Source organism: Somniosus microcephalus, chromosome 11 (genome assembly GCF_052327205.1).
Source record: "Somniosus microcephalus isolate GS21.2 chromosome 11, FLI_Smic_1.0, whole genome shotgun sequence".
Lineage (NCBI taxonomy): Eukaryota > Metazoa > Chordata > Chondrichthyes > Squaliformes > Somniosidae > Somniosus > Somniosus microcephalus.
In genome coordinates, this window is record NC_140997.1 from 214,679,984 (window position 1) to 214,704,848 (window position 24,865).

Genomic DNA, 24,865 nt, shown 5'->3' on the forward strand with positions numbered 1-24,865 from the left:
ATGAATGAAATTTCTATGGTCAGTCAGTATCACTGGAATCGCTGCTCTGTTCGCCCTGCACCTTGCTTCGATGCTGCATGGCGCGATGATATGCAATCTGCACCGATTTCCTGATGTTTGATTTCCTCCCCTCCAACATCTTCATTTTATCCAGGGTCTGGTCCACACCAAGAGGGACAAGTTTTGTTCGAGGGAGCCATTGCCTGGGTAATGAAAAGAACACAGTATGTACCAGCATTGTACAGTATACAACTGACCTATTTAAAAATGTAAATATTTTCACCGTTGCTTTGTTTCCCTCTAAACAATCTGCTTCAAGCTCCTCTTCCCCCCCCCCCCACCACATACACACACGCTTTTTGAAAAAAAAAAAAAAAAAAAAAAAAAAAATCTCAGAATGTGGACATCCATGGCAGGGCCAGCATTTGTTGTCCATTCTTAGTTGCCTTGAGCCGCTGTAACTGAGTGGCTTGCTAAGCCGCTTCAGAGGGCAAATTAGAGTCAACCACGTTGGTGTGGGACTGGATGCACATGGGCCAGACCCGGTAAAGATGAGAGGTTTCCTTCCCGAAATGACATGAGTGAACCAGTTGGGGTTATATGCCAATCCGAGAGCTTCATGGTCACTTTTCCTGATACCAGCTTTTTGTTTCCAGACTCTCTCTTTTTTTAAACTGAATTAAAATTCTCAAACTGCCATTGTGGGACTTTAACTCATGTTGTCTGGATTATTAGTGCAGGCCACTGGATTACTAGTCCAGTAACATATCTGAGAAACAAAATCTTTCATTGTTTCACTGAAGTAAATTTATTTTTAATATATTTATATCTTTAAGCAACTTTAATTTGATTGATTAGAGGGTCTTGCATTGCAGATCAAGATTATAACAGACAAGGAAACTAGAAGATTTAATAGAGGTTATAAAATTATGAAAAGCTTTGATAGCGTGCTTAGGAATATACTATTTTTTCTGTTTGCAGGAGTCAGTGATAAGGGGTAATCAAATCGTCACTGAGAGATGTTAGGAGAAATTTCTTTATGCAGAGCATGGAAGAATTTGCCACGGGAGTGACGGTAGCAGAAAGCCTTGCATCTTTTAAGGGGGAAAGTAAATAAACATTTGAAGCAGAGCAAAATATAGGGGTATATGAGAGAGCAAGGCAACGGGATTAGTTTCAGACCGCTCTAGCAAAGAGCCGGCAAAGACACAATGGGCCAAATGGCCTCCTTCTGTGCTTTAAACATCTGTGGACAAATTGGAGTTTTATGAGGGGCTTCACAATCTCAAATCATGCTCTGTATTTGGTAGGTGCTAGTGCAACATTTATAATATAATTAACTTGTTTAGTTAATAACTATATATGTTTAAAACAAAACTTCAATCGTACTACTGTATTTGACTTAATATCTCGCCTGCAGTGTTGCAGAATTTAACAGACAGCCGCAACGGTTCACACTCGTGTCTCACCAGGTGTTCCTTATGCGAAGCCGAAACGCAATCCATCAGAGTTAACAGAAACATGAGAAAATATGGGTAGATAAGAGGTCATTTAGCCCACTTCTTTCAACAGACCATATACAAGTTACAGGAAACTTTGTTATATCCGGCACCGACGGGACCGGGCTGTTGCCGATCTATCAAAACTGCCGGACATACAAAGTTAATGTTGAAGCACATGGAGGTTTTCATCTCCGTATCTGACAACAAACACTGTTGCTTAGCAACAGCTTGTAAACAGTCGGCCCGTACCTTGGAAGCGTCTCTGTAGCTTAGCAACAGCTTCAGAGAGACTTTCCAGAGCCCGACTGTCGAAAACAAAGCCACGAGAAGAAAAAAAACCTAACAAAACGGCTCCTGATTTCTGCCGGTAGATCGAGGTTTCCGGACATACAACCTCTGGATAAACCAAAGTTTCCTGTATGTAATTATGGACTCTATTGAACTTATTTAGTCTCCCAAGGGATGAGAGTAACCACAAGGAAAAAGAACCTTCCAAGGGGAGAAGGTCTCTGTGACCTCCCAGAACCTACAGTCTATCAAACGAACATGATTCAACCCTGACTAGTTGCCTTCATGTGGTCTAAACATAATGTGTTCTCAATATTACCATGTTCTCTTGTTGTCAAAGAAAAGAACGAGGTAGAGATGTTCCCGTGCTTCCACGGTCATTTGTTCTCCCAGTTTGAGCACATCCAGTGGTGGAACAGGGATTGGAACACCGTGATGGTACAGTCCTTCCCGAGGCATCTTCGGATCAATAATCTGTAGAAGTAGATATGGATATATAACGGAATCTTGAGAAATACAACCTTTAGGATCTTTGCGAATTTCTAATATGGTTCTATACCAGATTGTTTGAAACAATTTTTTCTCTCCTCAGTGACCAATTGGTGCAATTTGAAATCTTCATACCATTGTGCACTCTCCTATAGAGCCAAGTAAATCTGTTCTTGTACCACATCATACTTGGTATCAATTTGGATTGGAAAACCGCAAATGTAACGCCCCTATTCAATAAAGGAGGGCGGCATAAAGCAGGAAACTATAGGCCTGTTAGCCTATCATCTGTCATTGGGAAAATGCTGGAATCCATTGTTAAGGAAGTAATGGCAGGACATTTAGAAAATCATAATACAATCAAGCAGAGTCAACATGGTTTTATGAAAGGGAAATCGTGTTTGACAAATTTACTAGAGAGTTCTTTGAGGATGTAACGAGCAGGGTGGATAAAGGGGAACCAGTAGATGTAGTGTATTTGGATTTCCAGAAGGCATTCGATAAGGTGCCACATAAAAGGTTACTGCACAAGGTAAGAGCTCACGGGGTTGGGGGTAATATATTAGCATGGATAGAGGATTGGCTAACTAACAGAAAACAGAGTCGGGATAAATGGGTCATTTTCCGTTTGGCAAACTGTAACTAGTGGGGTGCCACAGGGATCAGTGCTGGGGCCTCATCTATTTACAGTCTATATTAATGACTTGGGTGAAGGGACCATGTGTAATGTAGCCGAATTTGCTGATGATACAAAGATAGGTGGGAAAGCAAATTGTGAGGAGGACACAGAGTCTGCAAAGGGATATAGATAGGTTAAGTGAGTGGGCAAAGATTTGGCAGATGGAGTATAATGTGGGAAAATGTGAGGTTATCCACTTTGGTATGAAAAATAAAAAAGCAAATTATTATTTAAATGGAGAGAGACTACATAATGCTGCGGTACAGCGGCATCTGGGGGTCCTCGTACATGAAACACAAAAGTTAGCATGCAAATACAGCAAGTAATTAGGAAGGCAAATGGAATGTTGGCCTTTATTGCAAAAGGAATGGAGTATAAAAGTAAGGAAGTCCTGCTACAACTGTACAGGGCGTTGGTGAGACCACACCTGGAGTACTGCGTACAGTTTTGGTCTCCTTATTTAAGGAGGGATATACTTGCATTGGAGGCAGTTCAGAGAAGGTTCACAAGGTTAATTCCCGAGATGACGGGGTTGTTTTATGAAGAAAGGTTGAGTAGGTTGGGCCTATACTCATTGGAGATTAGAAGAATGAAAGGTGATCTTACTGAAACATAAGATTCTGAGGGGGATTGACAGGGTGGATGCAGGGAGGATGTTTCCCCTCATGGGGGAATCTAGAACTAGGGGGCATAGTTTCAGGATAAGGGGTCGCCCATTTAAAACAGAGACGAGGAGGAATTTCTTCTGAGGGTGGTGAATCTTTGGAATTCTCTACCCCGGAGAGCTGTGGAGGCGGAGTCATTGAATATATTCAAGGCGGAGATAGACTTTTATTTGAGCTACAGGGGAGTCGAGGGTTATGGGGAGCGGGCGGGGAAGTGGAGTTGAGGCCAAGATCAGATCAGCCATGATCTTATTGAACGGCGGAGCAGGCTCGAGGGGCCGAACGGCCGACTCCTGCTCCTATTTCTTATGTTCTTACATAATTTCTTTTAAGGTTATACCCATGGAATTTCGAGTGTTCTCAAAATTGTCACTAAATGAATGAAAGAGTGAGGTTTGCCAATTGTTAAATTTGTTTGTTCTAGACCTGTTCTCTGCGATGCATCAGCTGGAGTTTGTCCCATTAGGACGAAAAGAAACATGCAAGCTGACCACGAGAAGTACCACACATTCAAGAGCATGCTCTGCCTGAATTCTTTGTAATTGCAGCTTCACGTTATTTTATCTTGATATCCATGGCTAGATTCTGTTGAGGCCTACCCGCCATTGTTTCGGTGTAGGAATCCTGGGTAACTTTGTAACCATTTTCTTCAAGGCAGGGCAACATGTTGGAGCACTGAGGTGCAGCGCCACAGAGTGGTGGGACATGGATTTGCACCCATGATTCCCTGTGTGGCAAGTTCCTGATCTTGGCTGTGCCATTTGTCCGAGGATCTATTTCACTAAAACTGATTTTTCAGGTGGAAGATATAGAATTCTGGAGAGTACTGCATTACATAGAATGATTTTAATTTGTTGCGTATTGTACAACATTTGGAAAGCTTAGTTTTCAATATGGATGTTGATTGAACATAAGAACTAGGAGCAGGAGTAGGCCAATCGGCCCCTCGAGCCTGCTCCGCCATTCAATAAGATCATGGCTGATCTGATCCTAACCGCCAATCCACTATCACAGAACCATCTCCTGAATCTAACAGAATTAGACACACGAAATAGGAGCAGGATCAGGCTACACGGCCCCTGGGCCCGCTCCGCTACCCACAGGGCCATGACCGATCCGAACCTAGACTCGTGTCCAAATTCCTGCCCGCTCCCCGTAACCCTTAATTCCCTTTACTTCTAGGAAACTGTCTATTTCTGTTTTAAATTTATGTAATGATGTAGCTTCTACAGCTTTTTGGGGCAGCATATTCCATGGACCTACCACCCTCTGAGTGAAGTAGTTCCTCCTCATCTCAGTTTTGAAAGAGCAGCCCCTTATTCTAAGACTATGCCCCCTAGTTCTAGTTTCACCCATCATCGGGAACATCTTCCCCGCATCCACCCCCTTCACAATCTTATATGTTTCAATAAGATCGACTCTCATTCTTTTGAACTCCAATGAGTAGAGTCCCAATCTACTCAACCTCTCCTCATATGTCCATCCCCCTCATCCCCGGGATTAACCGAGTGAACCTTCTTTGTACTGACTCGAGAGCAAGTATGTCTCTTCTTAAGTATGGACACCAAAACTGTACGCAGTATTCCAGGTGCGGTCTCACCAATACCTTGTACAACTGAAGCAATACCTCCCTATTTTTATATTCTATCCCCCTAGCAATGAAAGCCAACATTCCATTGGCCTTCTTAATCACTTGCTGCACCTGCATACTAACCTTTTGAGTTTCGTGCACCAGGACCCCCAGATCCCTCTGTACTTCAGTACTTTCCAGTTTCTTGCGATTAAGATAATAACTTGCTCTATGATTTTTCCTGCCAAAGTGCATAACCTCACACTTTCCAGTATTGTATTCCATCTGCCAAATCTCTGCCCACTTAGCCTGTCTATGTCCCCTTGCAGGTTTTTTATGTCCTCCTCACTCACTACTTTCCCTCCCATCTTAGTATCATCTGCAAACTTTGATATGTTACACTCGGTCCCCTCCTCCAAATCGTTAATATAGATTGTAAAGAGTTGGGGACCCAGCACTGACCCCTGCAGAACACCACTAGTTACTGATTGCCAGTCTGAGAATGAACCATTTTTCCCAACTCTCTGCCTTCTGTTAGATAGCCAATCCTCTATCCATGCCAGAATATTACCCCCAATCCCGTGATTTTTTATCTTAAGCAATAATCTTTTGTGTGGCACCTTGTCAAATGCCTTTTGGAAGTCTAAATACACTACGTCCACTGGTTCCCCTTTATCCACCCTATATGTTACTTCCTCAAAGAACTCCAGCAAATTTGTCAAACATGACTTCCCCTTCATAAAACCATGCTGACTTTGTCCTATTAAATTATGATTATCCAAATGTCCTGTTACTGTCTCCTTAATAATGGACTCCAAAATTTTAGCTACCACAGATGTTAGGCTAACCGGTCTATAGTTTCCAACCTTCTGTCTACTGCCCTTTTTAAATAAGGGTGTTACATTAGCAGTTTTCCAGTCTGCCGGGACCTTTGCGGAGTCCAGGGAGCTTTGGAAAATTATTACTAATGCATCCACAATCCCTACCGCCACTTCCCTCAAGACCCTAGGATGTAAGCCATCAGGTCCAGGTGATTTATCCGCCTTGAGTCCCATTATTTTACCGAGTACCACTTCCTTAGTGATTTTGATCGTGTTTAGCTCCCCCCCCCCCCCCCCCATAGCCCCCTGTTTGTCCAGTGTTGGGATATTCTTAGTGTCCTCTACTGTAAAGACTGATACAAAATATTTATTCAGTGTTTTTGCCATCTCCATATTTCCCACCATTAATTTCCCGGTCTCATCCTCTAAGGGACCAACATTTACCTTAGCCACCCTTTTTCTTTTTATATAACTATAAAAACTCTTACTATCTGTTTTTATATTTTTTGCTAATTTACTTTCATAATCTATCTTCCTTTTCTTTATCAATCTTTTTGTTATTTTTTGCTGTCTTTTAAAGTTTTCCCAATCCTCTATCCTCCCACTAGATTTGGCTACCTTATATGCCCTTGTTTTTAGTCGAATACTATCCTTAATTTCTTTACTTAGCCACGAATGGCTGTCTTTTCTTTTACACCCTTTTCTTCTCAGTGGAATATATATCTTTTGGAAGTTGTAAAATAACTCCTTAAATGTACACCACTGATCATGTATCGTCTTACCCATTAATCTATTTTCCCAATCCACTCTACTCAATTCCGCTCTCATACCTTCATAGTCTCCTTTATTCAAGCTTAGCACGCTTGTTTGAGATCCAACATTCTCACCCTCTAATTGAATATGGAATTCAACCATGTTATGGTCACTCATTCCAAGGGGATCCTTTACTAGGACATTTTTAATTAATCCTGTCTCGTTACACAGGACCAGATCTAAGGTTGCTTGCCCCCTGGTCGGTTCAGTTACATACTGCTCAAGAAACCCATCCCTAATACACTCAATGAACTCATCCTCAAGGCAGCCCTGCCCAATTTGATTTGTCCAATTAATATGATAGTTAAAATCTATTTTGTTACGAATGCTACGTGCATTCAGATAGAGAACTTTCAAATATGTTTTGTGACACTTAGTTCCTGCTTTTGCCCTTTTTATTACTTTACCTTTTACTCCATACCTTCTGCCCCTTCCTGACATGCTCTGGTTTTTAATTTCCCCACTGCTACCTAAGTCTATGACCTTCTCTGTTGTCATTTTTATTATTTGCTCTCTAGGAACCTCCCCCCCACTAGTTAGTTTAAAGCCCTCTCTACAGCCCTAGTTATATGATCCGCCAGGACTCTAGTCCCAGCACTGGCCAAGTGAAGCCCGTCCCAACGGAACAGCTCCCTCCCGCCCCAGTACTGGTGCCAGTGTCCCAGGAAGCAAAACCCATTTCTCCCACACCAGTCTTTGAGCCACGCATTTAACTCTCTAATTTTATTTGTCCTAGCCAAATTCGCTCGTGGCTCAGGTAATAATCCAGAGATTATTACCCTTGAGGTTCTGTTTTTTAATTTGACCCCTAGCTGCTCATACTCCTTTAACAGAACCGGCTTCCTAGTCCTATCTACGTCGTTTGTACTTGCATGGACCACGACAACTGGATCCACCCCCTCCCACTGCAAGTTTCTTTCCAGCCCAGAGGAGATGTCCTTAACCCTGGCACCGGGTAGGCAACACAGCCTTCGGGACTCTCGCTCTCGGCTGCAGGGAACTCTATCTATCCCTCTAATAATACTATCCCCTACCACTACAACATTTCTATTTACTCCCCCCTCTTGAATGGCCCCCCATTCCACGGTGCTGTGGCCAGGTTGCTCATACTCCCTGTGGGGACAGGAGCAGGGACTGCAGGGAGGAAGAACCTCGAACCTGTTGGACAAGAGCAAGGGCTGCGGCTCCTCCAACACTACCTCCTGGATCCCCGTACCTGCCTCACTCGTAGTCACACCGTCCTGTCCCTGACCATGGGCTACATCTGAATTAATTAATTTCATAGGTGTGACCACCTCCTGATACAGAGTCCAGGTACTTCTCCCCCTCCCTGATGTGTCGCAGTGTCTGAAGCTCAGACTCCAGCTCATCAACACGGAGCTGGAGTTCCTGTAGCAGCAGACACTTGTCACAGACGTAATCACCGTGAGCCTCAATGGGGTCCACCGGCTCCCACATCACCTGCTCCATTCTATGTAATTAATTAATTTTTTTATTGTTAGTTATGGACACCCTCTGCCCGATTTTAGATGCTAGTATCCCCTTTAATTAATTGGATTTAAATTAAATCAATCCCTCTAATTACACCAGTTAAATGGTTTACCAACAGTCACTCTGCACCAGAAAGGCCTTATTAACTACAACCTACAGAGTTAAAGTTTGAAAAGAGCACCTAACACCCCACTTACCCTAACTCACACTTACCCAAACTCACAGCACTCTCTGCTGACTCGCACTCAGTGCTTGCTCACACTAGCACTGGTCTTTTTATACTGTTTGTTTGTTTACAGCCAAATGAGTCACCCCTGCTGATTGGTTAGAAAACTGGTTTCCACTGCCTGCTGTGCCAATTTACTCCTCTGCAGTGTAACCTTGTTTTACTCTTAAACCAACAGAATCCCAAATATTTAACTTTTCCCCTTTACTTAAACTGCTTAAGTAATCTTATCAAGAATGATTTAAAGAGAAATAACAATTAAAGAACTCTTGCACTTACCCAAACTCTCAGCACTCTCTGCTGACTCGCACTCAGTCTTGAACAGTGATGTTATCAGTTTAATGCAACACTGTCAGCTCTGTTTCTGGTGTAATACTGAGTCGTAACTGTGTCTAAATGGGGCTTCTACTATCTCCAGTATCATATAATCAAATAATGGTGAAGTGGGGCGGTATATTCTGCTGGTAGGTTCATCACCTAAACCTAAATGTTACGAAGGTCGTCCCTTAACAGCATGTTTTACAGTTTAAGTTTGTCAATTGGACACAGACGGCAGATATTTTTATGCAGAGCTCCCTAAAGTGGCATCATGAAGTTAATGACAACACAAATGGGGTGTCCTTGTTCAGCGAGGTCGGTGCAATGATATCACATCAGGGAGAATTGAGCAGAGTACACTTAATTAAATTTCAATCACACCTGGATCAGAAATTCTATGGCATGGGAAGAAATGGAAATGGATTTCATTGTGGAATATTATAAAACAGGGAATGATTTGATCCATTGGAATTGGATTTAATTAGAGAGAATGGGAAGGGATTTAAGTTTGCTAATTGGATCAGGTCAACAGACTAAATTGGGCTTATTTAATTCTGTTTCCTCATGGGAGGTGCTGCCCTCAAACGAATATATTAAAAATCTTAGGAAAAATGCACAAGTTGCACCATTTGTTATTAAATGGCAATGGTCAGAAGTTGCACATAGTAAAAGAACCATCAAGGAGCAGCTTAGAGGCAAACCTCATGTTCACTGTTGCAATCCAATTCACTCTTTCAGTCAAAGGACATACCAGAGCTGGGTAGGATGGGTATCCCCTGCACTTTGCCCAGACCAAATCCAGAGACTCCAAAGGACTGTCCTCATCATCTGACATCCAGCCTGTAGACCGGCTCAATCCCTTGCGCACTGTTATGAGAAAGAGATGTAGCACATTCAATAGAGATTTTTTTTTTATTTTTTTTTTTTAAGTAATTCTTTATGCAGTTGTGCCATATGGCAGGAATCCTAACTCTGCATCACAATTCAATTGAAACTTGTGAATCATTCATATTTTTCTCTAAGTAAAGGTGGAGGGTACTGAACTTGTTTTTAGACAATTCAATTCACTTGATTTTATATTAGGGTTCATAGTTAGATCCAGATCTTCCGTTCCAAATCAAGTGTTTTGCCACAGATGAGGAAAGACGGGAGGAGGCTCGAGTGGAGCACAAATGCCGGCATAGACTGGTTGGGCCGAATGGCCTGTTTCTGTGCTGTATATCCTGTGTAATCCTATGTAATTCAAAGAGGTACATGTCCTCACATCCACATGCAATATACCACATTTTGTATATGGTTTAAAGTCCATTCGATTAGCGCACTAGACGAAAGGCATTAGGGAATAATGCACCAAAATAAAAGTCATTAAGTTCCATTTGGCCCATTTTCAAAATGTTAAGAAAATTAAGAACACCTGGAGTGATGACTGAGCTCCTTCCCCAGTGATACCATACTGGGGCCACAATGGGAAGTGCAGGTAAGATTTGGTAGAGAAGGGGTGCAAAATTCAGCTGCTTTGCGCCTGCCGTTAGCGCCTCCATGGGGCGCTAACGGGTTTTCGCCCAGGCGCGGTGATATTAGCGCCCCGCACTAAATTGGGCTGGGTTTTTGCGGAGGCACTAAGAGTTAGCGCCCCACTCCTGTAGGTACCACCTTGGCGATGATGATGATGATGTCATTGCCATGCGCAGCGCCCAGTTAGTGCCCCGGATGCAAAATTCAACTGCGCCCCCTCACTTACCGCCCGAGGCTTGAAGGCTGAATGCAAGTCAGCTTAAATTGGGTAGCGCTCTGGCAATAGCGCCCCTGCAGTGCTCCGCTGAGACCATTAGTGCCTAATTTACCATCCCGCTTCACTCCTGGGGCGAAAACGCCCAATTTTGCAAATTTTTCAATGGATTTCGCCGGGTGCTAAAAAGTGAAAAGTTAGTGCCCTGAATTTCGCACCCAAGGTCTCCTTTCACTTGGAATCTGGATTACTTTCACGCAATGTGAGGGAGGAACACTATAAAACCAGCACAGGATGCAAATACCTCCCCCGGTCTTTCCCCAGGATTATGCTCAACCTGCTTGCACCATCAGATGTGATGTTGGTGGGGTCGGCTGTAGCAAGATGGGCGCAAAGATACGTTCTGCATTACAAGTGAGGGGGGAAAAAATGGTCGCAGAGAGTATGCACAAAGTAAATATCCAAGAACCTGTTGAAAGGCATGCAACACAACAGAACTGGTCAGAGTAATTCAAACCCTGACGTTCACCTGAATCTTGACCGCGTGTAGCTATAAAAAGAAAATCTGCAATTGCTGGGAACTGCAATAAGAACAGAAAATGCTGAAAATACAAAGCAGGTCCCTCAGCAGCTGCAAGAGAAAAGATGTATTAACCCTTTGGCTGTAGATCCTTTGAAGGTACACACCCAAAATGTTAACCTATCTTACCTGCTGAGTGCTTCTCAAATTTTCTGTCTTGCAATTATATTCTGACCTTATAACAAACTCTGATCTATTACTTTAATATATAATATATAAAATTCAATTTTTTGTCACTATGGAAACTTGTTTTTCTTACAACTCATTGCATACTACATCGTCATGCAATATATATTCTAACATAGCATGCAGCACATTTAATACACACTATATGGTTTATTATTCAACATCATATTATATGTGCACATTAACACATGTACATACACATTATGTTTCCATGTATTCTGCTACTAAAAGGTCAGGTGCTACTTCTGCTGTCAGATTTGGTAGTACATACAACACTTTTACCTTATTACCTTTTCACCTACCTCATTCAGAAAAAACTTTAATCTTCCTTGCTTGACAGCACCGTTTGTGTTTATGACTTGATAGAAAGAAAATGTTTTAGAACTTAAGTCACAAATTCTAAAACTTTTTTAGCCCCTCCAAAAGTGGACTCACCACCATGTCCATGCCTGCCCGATCCAATTGGATAGGATTCATTCTCTGTACAGGAAGTGTCTTCGCTACTATCTTCGTGGAAATTCACTCGGGAAAAAGAAGGTTTCCCTCGACCCTGCTTCGAAGGGGTTGTGCTAGTGTGAGAAAGAGGATTCTTTTTAGGATAGATGGTTCTGTTGAGAATACTTGGAAAATGCTACCATTTCTTCTATGCACACACTACTCGACTTGCCGCCTCCTGAATGGCTGGGTGTTACTCACTCTCGCATGTGCCTTTCACTATTCGTAGGCAAACTTTGACATTAGGTTAACGAAAAGTGGTACAGGAAACTTTTGATTTACCGGCACCTAAATAACCGGAAATCTCCGGTAACCGGCAAAATTCAGGAGTAGGTTCAGGTAAGTTTTATTACTTGCCTTCCTCCATCTGTTGCTGTGCAAGGGTGTGGCTGCAGCTGTTGCTAAACTACAGAGACGCTTGAAACTTGTGGCCATTGTTCTGAATCTGTTGCTAAGCAACAGGGTTTGTTGCTTTATACGGAGCTCTCGGCTCCGTATCTTTTACTATAGCTTTCGGTTATCCGGAATTTTTGATGAACCGGCACCACGTCGGTCCCGTCGGTGCCGGATAAAAAAAAGTTTCCTGTACTATCATGAAATATGTTGCAGCCTGGTGAGATATAGGGGCCAATTTTAACCTTTCAGGCCTGTCACAGATCCAACCCAGCTGTGAAACTAGAGCATCACAGAGGAAGACACAATTACTCAACACTGCAGCTAGCCTGCTATTTAAAGAACGTGATTACATGGCATTAACTTTGTGACTCCCAAGGGACATTAACATTGGGAGCCTACCAATGATATGTTCAATCTAGACTGTGAACTTATGCTTTCCAAGTCTGTCCTGTTGTCTTGTACAGCAAATGTTACTTTGTTACACTCTACTGTAATTCGGTATAAAAAGTTAGTACTGCAATATTATATTTGCAACTAAGTTCACTGTTGTACTCAAGATGATTTAGATTCTGTTGATTTGCATTGAATATCAGTTTACTTTGAATGAACAATCAATACCAAACTTTGTGATCATCCTAACTATTGTAGATAATAGTCAAATAGTGTAAATAGATGTAGTCAAATAGAGAGGAGAGAGAAACCTTTCTTGAGTGCATGCCTACACTCCAAACTGCTGATGAAACTCCGCTTGTAAACTACATTATACTCTGAAGAAGTTATACTCTGCTTTTAGATTGTTTTTATAAAAGTAGGTAGCTCAGCACCTTGTCTTGTCACTTCTAGTACCGCGGTTTCAGTCCAGCCCAGATAAGTGAAATGCAAGCTTTCTCTCTCTGCCTGTTGTAAGGGTCAACTTAGTTTAGTGGGCACAAGCCCACGGCACAAAATTGTCTGTAATCTGATACTAAGTTTTTCCTTAAAAGGTAATATTTACATGAGGTACCTAAGATGTAGGAGCAGGAGTAGGCTATTTGACCCCTCAAGCCTGCTCCGCCATTCAATAAGATCATGGCTGGTCTGATCTTGGCCTCAACTCCACTTCCCTGCCCGCATGGGTTAGGGCACTACATTCAGATTTTCACTAGGTAGCCTGTGGTACCACAGAGTATGTGATCATGCTACAGCAGCCTATTGACATTTTGCACTTTCGGTGCAGTAGCAATAAGAGCTACATTTGTACAGATATCAGGATGCACCAAATAGTGTAGTCAAATAGTATTAGTACTGCATCGCTGGTAAGTAAGAATTAAACTGCATTTCACTCAGTGTTCCACTGTGATCCTGCGGTTGACACAATTGGCTTGGTCAATAATCAGTCTCTTTCGCGTTGTTATGTAGAATGGTTCAAAGTGAGCTAATTTAGGCATCACCCATAAAACTATACACATTAAGGGTAAATTCCGATGTAATTTGCTAATGTGTATATATAAATGAAAGTGGGAGGAGTTTGGTCTGATTCCCTTTGACCAATACATGTTACAATTGTTTTTTTTGATACAATATTTCCTACATATTGAGTGCAGTGTGCAGATTCACTTTTTTTTTAAACACCAATGAACCAAGGTCAGTCACAGCAAGGCCAAAAGCAAAGTAAAGATCTTTCTTAAAAACCTGTTACATCTCCAACTTTTTTCAGTTCTGACAAAGGGTCATCGATCTGAAACGTTAACTCTGTTTCTCTCTGCTGCCTGACCAGCTGAGTATTTCCAGCATTTTCTGTTTTTATTTCAGATTTCCAGCAACCCGCAGTATTTTGCTTTTGTAAAGATCTTGCTTGTTTGCCTGAACAATGCATCTTCACGTCAGCCTTAGAAATGCTCGCACCCCCTACTGCAATAGTACAAGTTTCTATTTAACATCAGCCATCATTAGAGCCTTTCTGAATAAGATTGTCAATTTATATTACTTTTAAGGAAAATCGTACTACCAAATTGCAGCCATTTTTGTGCTGTGGACTCGTGCCCACTAAACCTAGTTGATACTGCCTGTGTAGGATCCTTACGACAGGTAGAGAGGGGAAAGCCTGCCTCTCACATATCTGGGCTGGATTCAAACCCAGGTATGAGAAGTGACAGGACAAGGTGCTGAGCTACTTAGTCACCCAATACACTGTTTACCTCGGTAGTGAACACACAAAAAAACTCCGTTACCTGGTGCGGTCTGAAGCTGCGCTGCTACTTGTGCTGGAACTGGACTCGGTGTCAGAGCTGCTGCGCGGGAGGCTTCGCTCGTTCCGATACACACGGAAACTCTCATTCACCGGTTGACTGCCTCCATCAAACCCATTTGTTGGCAACCCTGAAAATGCAAACCAGATTGGAAAAGACGCGCTACCCACATAAGAAGCACAGCTTATTTTATTAGTGGTCATTTTCCTCACACAGCTCCACGTACCCATGTCCCGTGCAGGAAGTAGATGGGTTAGGGCATAACTTTCAGATTTTCACTAGATAGCCTGTGGTTCCACCAAGTACAAAACCATGTTGCCCATGCTACCAAAGCCAAATTAACATTTTTCACTTTGGGTCGCACTAGTAATAAGGGTCATGTTTGTATGGGTATCGCATGATGCATCAAACCGATGACAATCCTGGAATTTTGCTCGATTACTTTTCAGGATTAAGGAGGCATTTCACAGAGCTTTACCTTCTTGAAGTTAGTGTGCATTCTACCACAGAAAAGATTTTACCTTGTCTATGGGCAAGGAGTCAATGGAAAAACCAACTTGATGAACCAAATGGTCTTCCATTCTTTCCTTTGATCTACCAAGCATTTCGGACAAAATTCTTTTGCCATCATGCCAATAGTGCCCTTGGAGACTGACAGAGGAGGGCAAACTACAAGTTTCCCTACCTCTCTGTGATGGAAGTGCCAGTTAATGATTTTCAACAACAGAGTGAAAATTGCAGATGAAAACTTGAACACAACCATAGTATATCAGAACACTAATCAGGCACACCAGCAAGAGCGCAAAATGTTGAACATTCCAACACGGTGCACACTACTATAAATGGCCCAGAACAGAATATAGGACAAAGGAACACTGACTATATGACAGGATAATAATTTCCACTGAGCACAAAGAAAACAACATAAATTTGTCTGTATAAAATATATATATAAATAAAATATATAGATCAGGATAAGTGCCCTCTACGCTGCCTCAAAAATGCAGCCTACAGAGTAGATTTTCATCTTCACTGTTTGGGAGGTAATCTGGTGGAGCAGATTGCCCACTCTTTATAGGGCGGACAATCCGTGCGGCAGATTACCGTCCAGGCGGTGAAGACGAAAATCTCAACCTGCGATTTAGTACCAATTTATACTAAATTAGTCAGCTTTGCGCTGTGAACTCAACTTCACTAGCAACTAGGCTGAGATTGCCAAAAATGCACTTTATATGGGAACCGCATGGCCCACAGAGAAAGGAGACATGCATTCCATCAATCATAGCTAGATTCAACTCCAGAACCCAGAGTTAAAAGACACTGGGACAGACTTTCCGCCCATTGACTATGAATGGCGGTTAACCTAGCCCAACATTCTGATGGACTACTCCACTCTGAATTTTAAATCAGAGCTTTGTCAGAATTTTGAACGTTTAGTGTTAGTAAACTAGGCAGGCAAATTTTCTTTCAAGTCACTAGAAAGCACCCTTTTTACCTATGTGTGCATCACCGCCGGCTGATTTGTCACTGTCGCTTTCGGAGCTCGTACTCGGGCTGCGGCCTCGTTTCCTTGGCTGGCTGGATCTGGTCAGAGTTTGTGGTGCTGTTGGATTCTGAGGGCTACTGCCCTGGTTCGGCAGGACCTGAGCATCACGATTCTTCGGTGGCCGCCCTGGACGTTTGGGCAATCCCACGCATTTGTTTTTGGATTTTGCAGTGAAAAGGAACTTTGTCCGTCGACCAACTTCTGCTGCCGAGGCTGACGAAGAGGTAGTGCCAAGACCTACAAGGGAAAGATTTTACGATGAAGGCAAAGTGGTAAAAGCCAAAGCTTTATGACCTTTTGAGTGAAGAATGTCCTTTGCAGCACTCAAAATACACAATCAACTTAAAATGAGAAAATAATTACTTTCTAAAAGCTTCCAAAGTTAAATTACCATTAAGCAGATTCAAATCCACACAATAGCACAAGGATTTTTTAAGTTATGGTATTACTGAGCTAACCTACAACGACAACCTATAGCGCCTTTAAATGTAGTAAAATGTCCCAAGGTGCTTCACAGGAGTGTTATAAAACAAAATGTGACACGGAGAAGAAATTAGGGCAGATGACCAAAAACTTGGTCAAAAAGGTAGGCTTAAGGAGGATAGAGAGGTGGAGAGGTCTAGGGAGGGAATTCCAGAGCTGAGGGCCTAGGCAGCTGAAGGCACGGCCACCAATGGTTGAACGATTAAAATCAGGGATGCTCAAGAGGCCAGAATTAGAGGAGCACAGTGGGGCTGGAGGAGATTACAGAGATAGGGAGATTCTCTTTTTACATCAGTTTTATGTTGATGGCAGAAATGCCTGTTAAGAGCAACAAAATCTTTAAGGGACCAACTAACTATCCATTAACATAGTCTGTGCGTTTCATTGAGTCACAGCTGCTCTGTCAATCCCTAGGTTACTTGGTAGCATGTCTAGTTTGCTTTTGTCCTGCTCACTGGACTGCCACTTCGCTCTCTGTAAAGACCAAAGTAAAAGGCACAACATAGGCAACGTACTATTGCCATTTGATTACAATGTTTTCCTTTAAAATAAGAGTGGTGCCAAAAGTGTATTTTCCCTTTGTTTCCCCTGATTATAAAATGTCTGCTCCCTGGCTGCTTAGCCAGGAGTTTTAAACCCTAAAACACTAATAATAACTGAGAGACGCTAATAAATGTGTTGATATCTTCCCTTTGTAACATTTAGGACGATATGAAAATTCTGTAGAATACACTTCCTTTTTAATAAGCCTATATTAAAACTGCATAGCTTCATACAAAGTTTTAAACTGAAGCAAGCTTCTGGTTCACCACTACCAGAAATGAATGGTAGGGAGGTAAGAGTAAGCAATTTCTAATGTAACGTGCTGAGAGACAAGTACTGACTGAAAGGATTTAAGACGACTACCAATCACTGAAGCAGACTGATCTTCCCATAATCTAATTGATTCCAACCTCCTTAAGTGGTCTCAATACCAACCTGAAGCAAATAAGGCCCTTACCATCCAATGTTCTCTGTAATTTTTTCTTGGGGCTGCGCGAGCCATTCAAAATACTGCGCATGCGCGATTTTTACAATGAAAAGCTGACTGTGCGGGTTCCCTGGAGCGCTGCGCAGCCCCGCAGCTTAAAGGGAACATTGAACATAGATCATTTTATTTCTTTGTTTTAAAGCCTGAACTAATTTGGCTTCTCATCCAGGTTTTTTTTTTATTTCTCTGCAGGCTCTAGTTAAGAAATTAGGATCATTGAGGTCTTGGTTTCATCCGTACCTTTCCCAGTCTCGTGGCTGCTGCTTTCCTCAGCGGCACTGTCTGTCTGTCCATCTTTACCAGACGGGTTAAGTCCAGCTGCAGATCCTCGAACCGGTGCGCCGTGCCGGTCTGATCCTGTGTTTGGCTCTCTGTGCTGACCAAGTTTCCGTCGGATCATGGCAATCTCCTTTCGCAGGAGCTTAGCGCGACGTGACCGCCCATTGCTCTGTTTCATGGAGCCCATCGTGTCCAGTTTGTCGAGAAGTACCTTCAGCTGTTCCTCCAATGGCATGTGTGATCTGTTCTCAGGGACCAGCAGTCGATCCACTTCTGACAAGACACGGGGGACCGTAGAAAAGACCAAGACAAACAGAGAAGTTGTTTGTGAGCGAGAGAACAAGAAACAGATAGAAAGGAGGCAAGCAAAAGAAAACAGTAGAAACAGAAAGCGTTCACAATCAGTAGGTTTCTATCAATGGATATTACTGTAAAGGCACGTTACAATCATTTTAACATGATTTTCAGCACTGAGCTGCACAGATAGATTGATAAAGCAGCAGTATGCGGTCTTTGCCACTTAATATTGTTAGCACGTTTTGCTGCGTAAAAACCTACAATGACTATTAGATACAGGAAACTCTCGATTTACCAGCACCCAAACAACCAGAAATCTCATTTAACCGGCAAAATTCAGAAGTAGGTTCAGTTAAGTTTTTCTTCATATTAGTGGCTGTTTCTTGATTCTTGGCTGTGTAATCGGGGGTTTCTGCACTTGTTGCTAAGCAACAGGGACGCTTGGTCTGTGGCCAGGCTTCTTGCACCTGTTGCTAAGCAACAGGGAAGCCTGGATTTGTTGCTGTGTACGGAGCTCTCGTACCTTTTAACTACACCTCTCTGTAATCCGGACTTTTTGATAAACCGGCACCACGCCGGTCCCGTATAAAAAAGAGTTTCCTGTACAACGATACACACAATATTAACAGCTCAAGTTTTGCTTCCGATATTAAGCATGACCATGCACAAGTCTTGTACAATTTTGGTGTTCAAGGTACCAGAAGTTACAGATATCCCAGTGAAGATTATAACAGGTGTCACATCCATGACCTTTCTTCTTTAAGGAGGAAGGCCAGCCACAGTGTCATGAAACCCCCAAAGATCTCCGTGTAATTTTTTTTTCGTTTTAATGAGCTATTTTTCTTTTGCCGAGTTTCCTCTTCGGAAGGCATGGACTCCTGCTGAGGTACAGTTCCACAGGTTGCCGGTGTCCTCTGCTACCTCATCGAGTGGCCGTTCTTCAAATGTGAGGCTAATTAGTGAGGGTCAGCAGACTGTTCAGCTGTGGGAGCATCGCAGCTGAGCCTGACCCTGTTCTTGTCTAACCCACACATGTGCCCGTTCCTGCCTGATTTTCCCCTTCCGAGGGTAGAATACTGATGCTAATTACCACACGTCTACTGGCACCAAGGCTGGGAACTGAATTAGACACCTTTCCTGCTGTAGGGCCGTGACATTTTGTCCTTGCCAACAGAGCCATTTCCAAGTTTTTTTCATCAATTAAACACATGGGGAAAAAAACTCTTGTATTTACATACCTCTTAAAGTTATGAAATCGAAAAGATCTCGTTAAAATTCAAGATTCAGTCTTGTAAAGTTTTGTAAAAAGTATACCTTCAGCTAATTATATTGTTACTTTCTTTTCATTGTTCCACTCCATGATGCCACAAGCTGAGCCATGCCACTATCAAGGTTGCATTTAAGGGGAGGCTAGATAAGCATATGAGGGAGAAGGGAATAGAGGGTTATGCTGACAGAGTTAGATGAGGAAAGACGGGAGGAGGCTTGAGTGGAGCATAAACGCCGGCATGGACTGGTTGGGCCGAATGGCTTGTTTCTGTGCCGTATATCCGATGTAATCCTATGTAAGGTATACTTTTTTCAATACTGAACCCTGAGTTTTAACAAGAGATTCATTAGATTGCATGCAGACCAGGAAGGCTCCAAATCTGATCCCTGCTGTGTGCCGAATGAGCTGATCTCAGACCCTGGGTTTGATCCCTAAGGTGTGACCTCAGCTGGGACGATTGGTCTTGACACCCCTGTGCTAGGGAGGGGTGGAAAAAAAAAAATCAGCCAAGGTTTTCTGCTGCTGATCATTAACCAGCCCACCTTTGCTGAAAATTGCATGCATGTCAATGTCGGGTGAGGATCAGTCCCCATATTGATATTCTCCACAACTGAAAAGCCTTCTGACTCTCACTATCTAGGTTTGCGCATGAAGAATGATCACGTAGGCTACAACTTCATGTGAAACCGTACCCCAGCATGAATTAGCACCTTCAGGACAGAGAGGGAGAAAATTGGGACGGGGCGGGAAAGGGTGAAAAAAGAATGGCTGAAATTAGTTCTAACAGCTGCACCTATCAAAATCTTGCCTTCTTTCTGCTTCGGAGATAATTACTGTCTTCATAATCTATACCAAGAAAGACTGAAGAAATTGGTTTGAGAACTCAAACTGGGCTCCAAAATAAAACTAAAGGCAGTGAGCTACCAAATTTGGTAAGCAGGTCATTTTAAAATTCAAGGGGTATGATATGCTGACCCTTCCCCAGCAATAGTGAGTGACACTTATAATGAATATACATTGCCAAACGTGCAAATTGCACTCACCTTCTTCCCAGAAGAGCTGTCCAGTGTCTTCTGGTGGCACGGATTCAGGTACATGCATTCCTGTTTCGTAATCAAAGCTAATTTTGTCCGCCTGCTTGCGAGCATATTTCAGCACCACACCTCCTTGCTCTCGTAGCCTGATCGCTGCACGGTAAAATATTGTGTCCTTGGCATTGTACTGTAAGCAGTTGCTCACAATCAAGTTAAAATCCTCTTCAAACTGGTCAAACGTCCGATACTGATGGCCCTCAAGCTGTTTCTTCATGGTCTGGAAATCCATCGGTTTTTTAATGTGATCCAAATAATCCGGAACCTGAGCACAATTTAAAATGAAAGTGAACACTAGAATTAAAGGTCAAAAGCAAAATTCTGCGGGTGCTGGAAATCAGAAATAAAAACAGAAAATGCTGGAAATACTCAGCAGGTCAGGCAGCATCTGTGGAGAGAGAAACAGAGTTAACGTTTCAGGTCGATGACCTTTCGTCAGAACTGGAAAAAGTTAGAGATGTAACAGGTTTTAAGCACGTGCAGGGACAGGGAAGGGGGGGGGGGGAAAGAGGAGGAAAGAACAAAAGGGAAGGTCTGTGATAGGGTGGAAGGCAGGAGAGATTAAATGACAAAAGATATGATGGCGTAAGGCAAAAGGAATTACGGTAATGTCATTTAATAGCATTCTGAAGCGAGTTCATTCAAACCCCTATCGCCAATTATCAGAAGTCCACAAACAAAAATAGCATACCTCTTTTAGTGGCACAGGTTCGCCAAAGATGTTTCCTGTGTCTTTCTCCTGGAGCTGTTCTAGCGTCTTACGGAGAAGGATAAGGAAGGGAGTCAGCTGCAGCTCCATCGCAAACTGCTGTATCTTAAGCTGGGTTGTAAGCAAACCAGAAAGATATTAATTAGACATAGAACTTGCAATGAATAAAGCTGGTGAGTCTTTTGTACCAAATACGCATCCACTATCGGCTCAAGCACTCGGTGCCCTTCACGGCATAGTTTACAAATTTTACATCTGAGCCAAAGGTTGCAAGTTGAAACCCCACTTCAGGACCCGAGCTCATAATTTAGCCTGACGTTTCAGTACAGTACTCAAGGAGTGCTGCATTGTTTAAGGTGCTGTCATTTAGAGGAGACATTAAACCGAGGCTTCATCTACCTCCCCAGTTGATGTCAAAGATCCCCTGGCACCATTTAAAGAACAGCAGGGATCTCCGGTGCCCTGGCCAACATTTCCCTCTCAACCAACACTGCCAAAAACAGGGTTAACTGATTATTTCTCTCATTGCTGCTTGTGGGATCAAGCTGTGTGCAAAATGGTTACCTCAGCTACCAACATAAGCTGCTGTATTTCAAAAAGTAATGTGAGCGCTTGGACATATTTCTGGGACATGAGGCACTATATAAATGCATGTCGGTCTTCTGTCTGATTAGTTTTCTAACGTGCCACTGCAAAATGTTTCAAACAATTCCAGCACAGAACACAGAATTAATGCTATATGTGTAATCAAACATTTGTCAATTCACAGTATTCTCCAACATAAACTAAAACATAATTCTTCTAATGTTTACTTTTGTGCTTAAATACTCTTGAAATAATACAGTCCACTGAATCTTCCCTAGACTTTCTGGAACCGTTCCTCGCAGCAAAATATACCAATGATTCTGCAGCTCTGCCGCCATATAATCCATCCCCCCCTCATGCTTTTAAACAAAATTCCATTCCGGAAACGCTTTGGTATCCGGCACCAACGGGACCGGGATGGTGCCGGTTGATTAAAAATTCCGGATGACGGAGAGGGTTATCTACCGAGGCTATTTTTAACAAACAAAAATAAAAAAATCAAGAAATGTGCAGTATACAGTAATTGGACTTCCGACAGCGCCAAGAAGCCAAGTAGTGGCAGTTTGGAGAACTACCCCCACTGACTAACTCGGACACCGCGGGAGACTCGGACTCAGACTCGGCAACATTTCTGGTTATTGAGCTGTTGTTTTTGGAGTGAGAATTTTGCCGGTTAATAGAGAATTCCGGATATTTAGGTGCCGTTTAAACGAGAGTTTCCTGTACATCAATATCAAAACGTAATTCAAGTAAATTGGCAAACACATCAATGTCCATGACCGCTATAGTAACAATCACACAGCAAATTAAATTGTGTATATGGGTCATCAGGGGGTAGAAATGGGCATGCATTGCACCCATTTTTTGGACAGAGCATATCAATTTAGCAATGGGATGGCCTGCACCCAATCTGCATAGGCGTTGGTCCACTGTTAAATTCGCAGGGCCAGGATGGACGTTTAAAACCGGCGTTAGGGGCTTAACACCCATTGAAGGACCCCATTGAGAAATTTGTTCGCAATGAGCAGAGCAAGCGCGGGCTTACCTGCTCACGATTCTCAGCAGCTCCCGTGGCTGCCGACTCCAGGTAAGTGATGTGGTAAACCACTGTTATACCTGTCTGTGTCTGTATGTGTATTCCACTAGGTACAGGTCTGGACATGCCTCGGCTGACTCCTCCCACTATTCCAGGTATATAAGTGACTACCTCCCAGTCCCTTAGTATTCTGGACGGGTCGACCACTCGAGACAAGACCTTCATTCTTTAGTTAATAAAAGCCTGATTGTTACTCGCTCAACCTCAGTCTTTTGAGTAATTGATGGCGCATCAAGTGATTAACATTATTTTTTGTTAAAAAGCCCATCTGTAGAGCCAGGAGGTGCAGGAGTACTCCTCCGACTTCGCAGGAGTCCCAATTGTCCCCCGCAGCCCGCTCCAATCCCTCCTCCCGGGCCTTACCCAAGGGCCACTGCTGGCAAGGCAACAGGATTAAGGCTAATCCTGATTCACAATATTGGCCATTCACGTTAGATGGCCCTGTTCTTGGATATAACATTGAAACAAAGTGAAGGTCTTCACAGATGAATAGGTGTCATTAAAGAGAAATGACTAATAAATGTGAACGGTTATAAATAATGAAGCAATAACGCCAGAAGGAAAGAGGGATTTCCTCCCCCCCCCACCTCCACCACAATTGAGCCAGTTATTCTGATAGATTTACACAGTCTACAACACAGAAACAGGCCATTCGGCCCAACTTACATAGAAACATGGAAGATAGGAGCAGGAGTAGGCCATTCGGCCCCTCGAGCCTGCTCCGCCATTCAATGAGATCATGGCTGACCATCCAAATTCAGTACCCTGTCCCTGCTTTCTCCCCATACCCCTTGATCCCTTTAGCCTTAAGAAATATATCCAACTCCTTCTTGAATATATTTAATGAATTGGCCTCTACTGCCTTCTGTGGTAGAGAATTCCACAGGTTCACCACTCTCTGGGTGAAGAAATTCCTCCTCATCTCTGTCCTAAATGTCCTACCCCTTATCCTTAGACGGTGACCCCTGGTTCTGGACTCCCCGACCATCGGGAACATCCTTCCTGCATCTAGTCTGTCTAGTCCTGTCAGAATTTTATAAGTTTCAATGAGATCCCCTCTCATTCTTCTAAACTCCAGCGAGTATAAGCCCAATCGACCCAATCTCTCCTCATACGTCATTCCTGCCATCCCAGGTATCAGCCTGGTGAATCTTCGCTGAACTCCTTCCATGGCAAGAACATCCTTCCTCAGATAAGGCGGCCAAAACTGTACACAATACTCAAGATGTGGTCTCACCAAGGCCCTGTACAACTGCAGCAAGACATCCTTGTTCCTGTACTCGAACCCTCTCGCTACGAAGGCCAACATACCATTTGCCTGCTTAACCGCCTGCTGCACCTGCATGCTTACTTTCAGCGACTGGTGCACATGGACACCCAGGTCTCGTTGCACTTCCCCTTCTCCCAATCTATTGCCATTCAGATAATAATCTGCCTTCCTGTTTTTGCCACCAAAGTGGATAACCTCACATTTATCGACGTTATATTGCATCTGCCATGCTTCTGCCCAATCACCCAGCCTGTCCAAATCATCCTGGAGTTTCTCGGCATCCTCCTCACAGCACACACACCCACCCAGCTTCGTGTCGTCTGCAAACTTTGAGATATTACATCTAGTTCCCTTGTCTAGATCATTAATATATATTGTGAATAGCTGGGGTCCAAGGACCGATCCCTGCGGTACCCCACTAGTCACTGCCTGCCACTCGGAAAAAAACCAGTTTATTCCAACTCTTTGCTTTCTGTCTGCCAACCAATTTTCTATCCAAGTCAACACCTTGCCCCCAATCCCACGTGCCTTAACTTTACACGCTAATCTCTTATGCGGGACCTTATCGAAAGCCTTCTGAAAGTCCAAATACACCACATCCACTGGTTCTCCCTTATCTATTTTACCAGTTACATCCTCAAAAAATTCCAGTAGATTAATCAAGCATGATTTACCTTTTGTAAATCCATGTTGACTTTGTCCGATCCTGTCACTGTTTTCCAAGTGCTCTGCT

At 43.0% G+C, this 24,865-nt stretch overlaps 1 protein-coding gene across 1 annotated transcript in view; it reads right to left on the reverse strand.

Moving 5' to 3' along the window:
• The window catches only part of LOC147111224 (peregrin-like), a 60,833-nt gene that overhangs the window by 8,740 nt on the left and 27,228 nt on the right, over window positions 1-24,865 (reverse strand). The window contains 9 exon segments of the mRNA XM_086001906.1: window positions 62-203; window positions 2,110-2,264; window positions 9,614-9,729; window positions 11,793-11,926; window positions 14,459-14,606; window positions 15,972-16,259; window positions 17,776-18,087; window positions 20,425-20,737; window positions 21,164-21,292. Of these exon segments, the coding sequence (XP_085858032.1) occupies window positions 62-203; window positions 2,110-2,264; window positions 9,614-9,729; window positions 11,793-11,926; window positions 14,459-14,606; window positions 15,972-16,259; window positions 17,776-18,087; window positions 20,425-20,737; window positions 21,164-21,292 (1,737 nt within the window).